The following is a 9,341-nucleotide window of genomic DNA, read 5'->3' on the forward strand; positions in this document are numbered from 1 at the left end:
TCTGAGCCATCAGAAATTGGCCAGGTGCGGTGGCTCATGCCTGTAATCCAAGCACCCTGGGAGGCCGAGGTGGGCGGATTGTTTGAGCTCAGGAGTTTGAGACCAGCCTGAGCAAGAGCGAGACCCCATCTCTATTAAAAATAGAAAGAAATTAGCTGGACAGCTAAAAGTATATAGAAAAACATTAGCCGGGCATGGTGGTGCATGCCTGTAGTCCCAGCTACTCGGGAGGCTGAGGCAGGAGGATCGCTTGAGCCCAGGAGTCTGAGGTTGCTGTGAGCGAGGCTGATGCCAGGGCGCTCTAGCCCAGGCAACAGAGTCAGACTCTGTGTCAAAAAAAAGAAAGAAAGAAAAGACATAGCTTATTTTAAGGCCCCAAACTGAGGAGGGCTTTCCTTAAGTTCCTCTATAGTCTCACAAAACCAAAGTTTAAAGGGAGATTATTATCCTTATTTACCTGATGGCAAGAATTCAGGACGTGAAGTAAACTTCTCCAAGTTAGGGAGACAGTGACGGGGCAGACATGCCTCAGAGCCCCTGCCACTCCCAGGGCCCGGCTGCGGGGACCGGCAGGTGGCAGGTGGCGGCATGCGGGGGTCCTGGTGCCAGGCGGGTGGGTGGCCAGAGCGCAGGAGAAAAGAAGCCCGGGACGATGGGAGGGGAAGAGCGGGGGAGGGGAGGGCAACCCGCGGGTAACCGGGATGCGGCAGAGGGCAGGACCTCCTGGAATAAACGCAGGACTTTGTCTGGTTTGCTGTTTTAAGGGAAAGAAGTATCTTCCCACCCGTGGCCGCCGAGCAGCCAGGGCGGCAGGCAGGTGGCCGCCCCGCGGCAGCCGGAATTACGGGCCGAGGACCCAGGACTGCAGAGCTGCCACCCCCGGGAGAAAGCAGGGGGACCCCAGCGAGATCGCCGTCTCCAGGGAGGACGTGAGAGCCGCGGGCGCCCGAGGACAGCGCACCCAGCGCCACCTCCACGCGGGCGCGATGGCCGCGGTGGCCGCAGCCGTGGCAGGGCTCCAAGCGGAAGCCAAGTGCCCCATCTGTCTGGACTACCTGAGGGACCCGGTCACCATCGAGTGCGGGCACAACTTCTGCCGCTCCTGCGTGCAGCAGTCCTGGGCGGACCTGCAGGACAGCTTCCCTTGTCCCGTCTGCCGCCACCGCTGCGAGGAGGGTCACTTCCGCAGCAACGGCCAGCTGGGCAGGATGGTGGAAATCGCCAGGCTGCTGCACGGCCCCAGGGGCAACAAAAAGGGGCAGGAAGAGACGGCCCTGTGCGACAAGCACAGCCAGGGCCTGAGTGCCTTCTGTGAGGAGGACCTGGAGACGCTGTGTCCCCTGTGCACGCAGGCCCCGGAGCACCAGGGCCACCACGTGAGGCCCGTGGAGGAGGCTGCCTCTCATCACAGGAAGAGGCTCCGCGGTTACGTGGAGGCCCTGAAGAAGCGACTGGCAGACCTTCAAAGATTAATAAGCACTCAAAGCAAAAAACCCTTAGAACTGAGAGAGAAGGTGGAAAACCAGAGGCAAGAATTAGCCTCTGAATTTGAGCAGCTGAACCAGTTTTTAGACCGCGAGGAACACGCAGTGCTCGCCAGGTTAGATGAGGAAGAGAAGGAAGTCGAACAGAAACTCAGCGCCAACATAGCAGCATTTTCAAACTACCTTTCCACACTCAAAAGTCAACTACGTAGGGTCGTAGAGCTCAGTGGGCTGTCTGAAGTGGAAATGCTATCACAAATTAAAGTTTTCTACAGGTCTGAAAATGAGGCTAGCCCATCCATCTTCTCAATTCATTTAAGGAGAGAAGGCTGCAGTTTTCCTCCCCAGTACTCGGCCCTTCAGAGAATCGTAAGGAGATTCAGAGTAGATGTGATGCTAGACCCTGAAACGGCACACCCTAACCTGATGGTCTCTGAGGATAAAAAATGCGTGAGATTTACAAAGAGAAAACAGAAGGTGCGTGCTCTTCCAAGAAGATTTATAGGCAGACCAGTTGTCCTCGGTTTTCCGTATTTTCACTCTGGCAGGCACTTCTGGGAAGTGGAGGTGGGAGACAAGTCCGAATGGGCCCTTGGGGTGTGCAAGGACTCTCTGCCCACAAAGGCCAGGAGGCCGCCATCGCCCTGGCAGGGGTGCTGGGCCCTCCGGCTGCAGGACAGCGGCTACGACGCCCCCGGAGCTGCCCCAGCCCCTCTGCTAGACGTGAAGGACAGAGTCATTGGCGTCTTCCTGGACTACGAGCTGGGTGAGATCTCGTTCTATGACATGGCGGAGAAATCTCGCATCTGTACGTTCAGTGACAGCTTCAGTGGACCTCTTCGGCCTTACTTCCGGGTAGGGCCTGATTCAAAGCCTCTCAGGGTTTGTACAGGAGCAGATTGTGAATGAAAGTCCCCCGAGGCTGAACCATTTTACTAGTTGTTGTTGTTTTTAATGGAAGGTGCCTATGACAGTGTATTAATAAATCTGTAAATCTAATCCCTCCAATTTTTTCTTTCACCGTTTCAACATTTCCAAGCAGAAATTTGTTTTGTTTTGTTTTGTTTTTGAGACTGAGTCTCGCTCTGTCACCCCGGCTAGAGTGCAGTGGCGTCATCACAGCTCACTGCAACCTCAGACTCCTGGGCTCGAGCAATCCTCCATCAGCCTCCCGAGTAGCTGGGACTACAGGTGTGCGCCACCATGCTCAGCTAATTTTTTCTATTTTTAGTAGACACACGGTCTCCCTCTTGCTAAGGCTGATCTCAAACTCCTGAGCTCAAGAGATCTGCCCGCCTGGGCCTCCCAGAGTACTAGGAATACAGGCGTGAGCCAGCACACCCAGCCTAAGTTATTCTATTCTTAGAAATGTCCCTGGTAAACACTCACATTTTACTCTTCAAGGGTAAATGGTTTTTAAATTATGGTTTTTTAAAAACCTGTGCTCCAATATAAAAGATTCCTGGTTGTTCATAACAAAGTTCCCTTCCCAATAAACAGATGTGATACTTAGCATCCATTATTCCTTTCACAATCTAAATTACAAAACTAAAAGTATTAGAATATTTAATGGCGCTTAAAAAAAACCCAGTGATCCAAATCATAAAATGTATGCAGTAGCTTAGAACTTTTTACACCACTCTAAATGCTAAAACTATTCTAAATTGAATTCAAGAATAAGAGAGCTAGGTGTTTTAGCCTTGAATAACAGGATTCAAATAATCACTTTAAATTGAAAAGCAACTGAGACCATTGTTAACTATGAAGCCACCTATAACTATCTCTGACAAGTTTTGCTTTTTTTTTTTGGGACAGAGTCTCGCTTTGTTGCCCAGGCTAGAGTGAGTGCCGTGGCGTCAGCCTCGCTCACAGCAACCTCAAACTGCTGGGCTCAAGCGATCCTCCTGCCTCAGCCTCCCGAGCAGCTGGGACGACAGGCATGTGCCACCATGCCCGGCTAAGTTTTTCTATATATATTTTAGTTGGCCAGATGATTTCTTTCTATTTTTAGTAGCGACGGGGTCTCACTCTTGCTCAGGCTGGTCTGGAACTCCTGACTCAAGCGACCCTCTCATCTGGCCTCCCAGAGTGTTGGGGTGACAGGCGTGAGCCACCGCGCCACACCTGACTGGTCTTCACTGGTGCGACACCTCAGCTCTGGCCCCTTTCTAACCCGTCCTCCACGCTGTGGCCAAAACGATCCAACACACCAATCAGTGTTCACTTAAAAGTCTTCAGCCTTTCCACTGCTTACAGGGTAAATGTCAACATCTCAGGACAACATAGAAAGCCTTTTGTCCTCCGACCCCGCCCACCTGGGCCAGTGTGGTCACCCTCATTTTCTGCACCAGCAATGCCAAGCCACCTCCCCTCGGGGGCTCTGCCACAGCAAACTGGTCCGCGCCCGGTGCCACGGAGCGCCCCGCGCCCCCAGGTCGCTGCCTCGGGACGGGGCTCAGCTCCACGGGGCTCCAGACCGGGCTGCGGCCGTGCCGCCCCGCTCGCCACCGCGCCAGCTCCGTGGGGGCCGAGCCGTAGCCGTCCCCCGGCGTCGTAACCCTGACGATGAATTTCTGTCCCGTGAACAAAACGTCTCTTGTCCAGGGCGCGTTTGCGCGGCAGCGGCAGGACGAGACCCACAGCTCCTTACTCCCCAGGATGCGCCTCCCGTGGTCAGAACCCAAAGAAACAGCAAAGCAGCCGGGGAGAAAGGTCGGCAGGAACGATCGGGAACGTCTAGCCCACGCAGGGCGAGAATCTGGAGCTTTCCGGGGGGATGGGGCCGGGTGACGGGGGCACTGAATGCCGAGCCGAGGCCCAGGCAGCTTCCACGAGGGCCCCAAGGCCGCAGTGAGTCGCGGCGTGGGGACCCGAGTCCGGGCAGCGCGGCCCCGCGGCCCGTGGTCCCGACCACTTTCCCTGACTGCCCTCCATGGTGGCCCGTTACAGGACGGTCGGATAGAGTTGTCGCGGGGCAAAGTTGTTGGGCGACGGGGACGATTCTCCGCCCCCGCTCCGTTCCCCGTCTCGCTCCCGGGAGGTGAACCGCGACCGTGCTCCGGCGCCGGCACGGCGGAAACACCGCGTGGGGGTCGGCTGCGGGGTCGGCACCCGGGACACACGCAGTTCGCGCCCGGGCCACGCAGGGCCGGGGCGGAGCTCCCCGCGCGGCGCCACCAGCGTCCCCGCCGCGTCTCTCCCGCGCCCGCCTCGCCTGCCGGCCCCGCACCCGGACACGCCGTGGGCCCGGAACGCCGCCCGGGGGCCCGCAGCGCTCCTGCCGCGCCGGTCGCCCCGTCGGCTTCGCCTCGCGCGGGAGCAGCGCGCACAGCCGGCCCGGAGCTCCCCGCCATCGCGGAACCTCGACCCGCTCCGCTGTTTCCCGCCTCCCCTCCGTCACCCGCTCGGCTAATTCTTTCTATTTTAGTAGAGACGGGGTCTCGCTCTTGCTCAGGCTGGTCTCGAACTCCTGACCTCGAGCGATCCTCCCGCCTCGGCCTCCCACAGTGCTGGGATGACAGGCGTGAGCCACCGCGCCTGTCTCATTTTTAAACTTTTAAATCTTTGCTATATCTGAAATTGATATGATTATCGAGGGTGATATGCAGAATTTAACTTTTATTGACCAACTTATATTTCCCCCAATTTGAAATTTCTATTTATTTTTAAATTTTTCGTTTTTCATAGAGATGGGGTCTCCCTGTGTTGTCCAGGCTGGTCTTGAACTCAAGCCATTCTCCCACCGCAGCCTCCCAAATTGTGGGGATCACAGGTGTGACCCATTGTGTCCCACCTAAACTTTCTGTCCGAACATATTCTAGTTCCCCTAGAATCACAGAAACATCTTCAAGATTTATTAATACGGGATCGGATTATTAACAATAGCAGAGCTCTAAAAGGCTAAAAAATATTCCTGAATACGTTTTTGTACATGATCATCAATGGTACCTTTTCCCACTGTATTTAAAACTCGTTCTTGATGGTAAGAAAGCTGCTGACCTGGATGTTTTTTTTTTTTTTTTTTTTGAGACAGAGTCTCACTCTGTTGCCCAGGCTAGAGTGAGTGCCGTGGCGTCAGCCTAGCTCACAGCAACCTCAAACTCCTGAGCTCAAGCGATCCTTCTGTCTCAGCCTACCGAGTAGCTGGGACTACAGGCATGCATCACCATGCCCAGCTAATTTTTTCTCTATATATTTTTTAGCTGTCCATATAATTTCTTTCTATTTTTAGTAGAGATGGGGTCTCGCTCTTGCTCAGGCTGGTCTCGAACTCCTGAGCTCAAACGATCCGCCCACCTCGGCCTCCCAGAGTGCTAGGATAACAGGCGTGAGCCACCGCGCCCGGCCTGACCTGGATGTTTTAGTTTGCCACTCTTGCTTTCTAATAGTTTAACAGTTAATTCTTAACTTTTCTAGATATAAAACCGTCCCATACACATAGTATTAAATCTTCCCCTTTACCCAAGTGTATTGATGAGCACTTCAGGATCATAGTAAATACCACTGGTTATAAAAAGTATCAGTCTTACCTCTTTTTGTCTTATAAAAACTATCAGTCTTTTAACTCTTTCTGATATTGTTATTTTTTATTGTGTCCTAGAGGTGAACTTCTAAAAGAGACCTTTAAAATAATCTCTCAGTTCAGGATTTCCTAAAGAGGCAGTGAAAACTGAGCCCAGGTTAGGGCTGGAGGACACAGACGACCTTTGAGCTTATGCGAGAGCCACTTTTCTACGAGATTCAGCGGTGAAATCACTGAAGTTAGTTACATTAATTCATGAACAAATGTTTGAGTGCACCCTTGTGCCAGGCACTGTTCCGGGTACGGGGCTACAGTAACGAGCAAAGACGGAGCCTGCATCCTAGTCAGGGGAGAGAGACAAGGTCAGTAGGTAGATTACACACAGTAGCCCCCATGATGGGCAAGGATTCGTTCCAAACCCCCAGTGGACGCCTGAACCCTCATATAGTAAGGAACTCTACGTACACTATGTTTTTTTCCTATACGTACATATTAGGCACAGTAAGAGTTACTAATAACAATAATAATAAAATAGAAAAATATAACAATATACTGTGATAAAAGTTACGGAATGTGGTCTCTGCCTCTCTCTCTCTCTCACAAAATATGTTATTGTGCTCTAGGTTCTTAGCAACCTCAGCATAGCATTTTTTTTCTTTCCTTAAGTCAAGAACTGTGGCCTTTCCACTTAAAGCACGCATTTCACAGCTTCTCTGTGGTGTGTATGAATCACCAGCACACTGCCGTTGTGCCTGGGGCCATTACTGAGTGAAATAGGGGTCGCTGGAACACAAGCGCCGCGAAGCTGAGAAAGTCGATCTGAGAACCCAAAGGGCCGCTCAGTGACCATGGGGCGGGGACCACCAGCAGTGGGGGGTACGCCGGACAGAGGGACCATTCACGTCCAGGGTGGACAGTGTGGGAAGGCTCGAGATTTCATCGTGCTACTCAGAACGGAATGCAATTTTAAACTTATGAATTGCTTATTTCTAGAATTTTCCATTTAATACTTTTGGTCCACAGTTGACTCCAGGTAATTGAAAGCCAAACCATGGCTAACAGGGAACTACCACAGTGTGGGAAGGGCAAGCACAACAGAAAACAAGAACAGGGAGATGGAAGGCTGAGTGTGGGGAGGGCTGCAGCTGGGAACCGTGGTCAGGGCGCGGCTCACTGAGAAAGGGGCAGTTGAACGAAGGCTTGAAAGGGATACAGGATACAGGGAGTTGGTCCTTCCAGGCAGTGGGAACAGCACGTGCAAAGGTCCTGAGGTGCGAGTGTGCTCGGCAACCCACAAGCCACAATGTGACTGCCGCAGAGAAACAGGATCTGGGGGTGGGGCAGGTGGGGTGAGGACTCGGGGAGCAGAGTTTCCAGGGCCCTATTTAAACAATATGGAAGGAGGTTATAGGTAACCTTGACAAGAACATTTTCAGCAGAGTAACAAGGTGAAAAGCTAGACTGGATAGAGAGGAGGGAAGAAAAAAAATAGAGACAGGCTTCCTTGGTTTACAAATGAAACAAAAACTTTTCCTTAGGAAACCTAGGGAATGTTTTGAGATTTTAAGTTTGTGATTGTCAAATATTCACAGTTTGTTTCCTCAAGAATTCAAGAGCCTATCCCAGCTTGAGCAAGAGCCAGCACTATCTCTTCAAAAAATAGAAAAATTAGCCAGGTGTGGTGGCACACGTCTGTAGTCCCAGCCACTCAGGAGGCTGAGGCAGGAGGATGCTTGAGCCCAGGAGTTGGAGGCTGCAGTGAGCTATGACGACGCCACTGCACTCCAGCTTGGGTGACAGAGTGGGACCCTGTCTAAAAAAAAAAAAACAAAACAAAAAACAAATGCCTATTGGATGAGAATTTTGTATTCAAGATTTATAAAAGCACTTCTGATCAGGCAGTGAGACCACTAAATTATCTGAAATGGACAGACTTGCTAAAGGACGTGCCTTTCTAGCTTTTTCTGTAAAAAGGATGGGGAAAGGAGGACATGAATTCATTCCATTTGCCATTTGATTTTCTGAATGGTTACAGAAGGTATAAGCTGTATTAACGTAAGAGTGTCCCATAGGGTCCAATTTAGAGGGAAGAATAACTGCACTTACCAAACCCAACAGCTGGCTTATTGGCCTATTGGGCTCCCGCCATCCTCCCTCCACCCCACCCCACCCCCACCCACCACCATTAAAATGTAGATTTCATGAGCACAGGAACCTTTCCTGTCTATTGACCCCTGTAAGCACAGCACCTGAAACACCCTCTGGCACATAATCTGCTCTCAACTAAATATCAAGTGTTAAGTAAAATTAAGTGCAGTGCATATGGGTGGGGAGACATTTCTGGTTGTCACAGTGGGGGGCGCTATGGGCACCTTAGCAACCGGGATGCTGCCAACATCCTGCCAGGCACAGGACAGACCCCGACGCACAGAACCATTCAACCCAGAAGTCAGTAGTGCTGAGCTGAGGAAATTCGGGGAAAATAAAAAAGGAGAAAGAATTTTCTTGACTCAAATAAGGCTTTGGATTGAATTCCCGGAAGAAGATAAAGGGCCATGGCAGAAGCCCGGGTATATTCACGTTCACCCCAGCCCCTGGGGGCCCTAGCATGGTGAGCGGCAGCCCCGCGGGGCTCTGGGTGCTGCAGGAGGGAGAGCCCAGCCTGCAGGGTTTAAATAGCAAATGGCAAAAGATCCCAAGACAAACTAGGGCAGGTTTCTAACAAACGCACACTGAGGACTACCTTTAATATATACAGGAAGGTTGTATTTAAGGAAAACAGTATCCCAGGAGAATAACAAGCAAAGGACTTGAATACACATGTCACAAAAGATTTATAAAAGGCCAAAGGATATGGGAAAAACCACTCAACCTCGTTAGTATCCAAAGAAATGCAATTTGAAACAGTGACATATCAGAAGGGCTAGGATTAAATAGGATAACGCCCAAAACTGGTAAGCGTACGGGACAACGAGCAGTATAAACTAGCACAATTCCTTTGTGGTGGAATTTCAAATAATTGTTTTGCTTTATATTTTTCAATATTACCATGTAAAAATAATGAGCTTTTAATTTTATAAGAAGTCAAGATGCTATTGTGATTTGGAGCACACACACATATACAACTATGTCTGTACACACACTCACATAACACATACATACTTGTATAATAAAATGTTACCATACCGCCCCAGTTCGCAGCCGCATCTTTCTGCCATGTTTCCTAATCTGATCCTCCTGTACCACAGCTGACGGTGTCACTTGCTGCAAACCCTTCAGTGGACCCACCAGCAAGGTCAGGTGCGGGCTCCGCAGCCCAGCATGGAGGCCTCTCC

The 9,341-nt window shown here is 51.3% G+C and overlaps 1 protein-coding gene across 1 annotated transcript; it reads left to right on the forward strand.

Moving 5' to 3' along the window:
- Positions 1-701: 701 nt before the first annotated feature.
- On the forward strand, positions 702-2,393 carry TRIM75 (tripartite motif containing 75). The gene has a single exon (XM_069493666.1). The coding sequence runs from the start codon at positions 702-704 to the stop codon at positions 2,391-2,393; it is 1,692 nt and encodes a 563-aa protein (XP_069349767.1).
- Positions 2,394-9,341: the final 6,948 nt, after the last annotated feature.

This window comes from Eulemur rufifrons, chromosome 18 (assembly GCF_041146395.1).
Source record: "Eulemur rufifrons isolate Redbay chromosome 18, OSU_ERuf_1, whole genome shotgun sequence".
Lineage (NCBI taxonomy): Eukaryota > Metazoa > Chordata > Mammalia > Primates > Lemuridae > Eulemur > Eulemur rufifrons.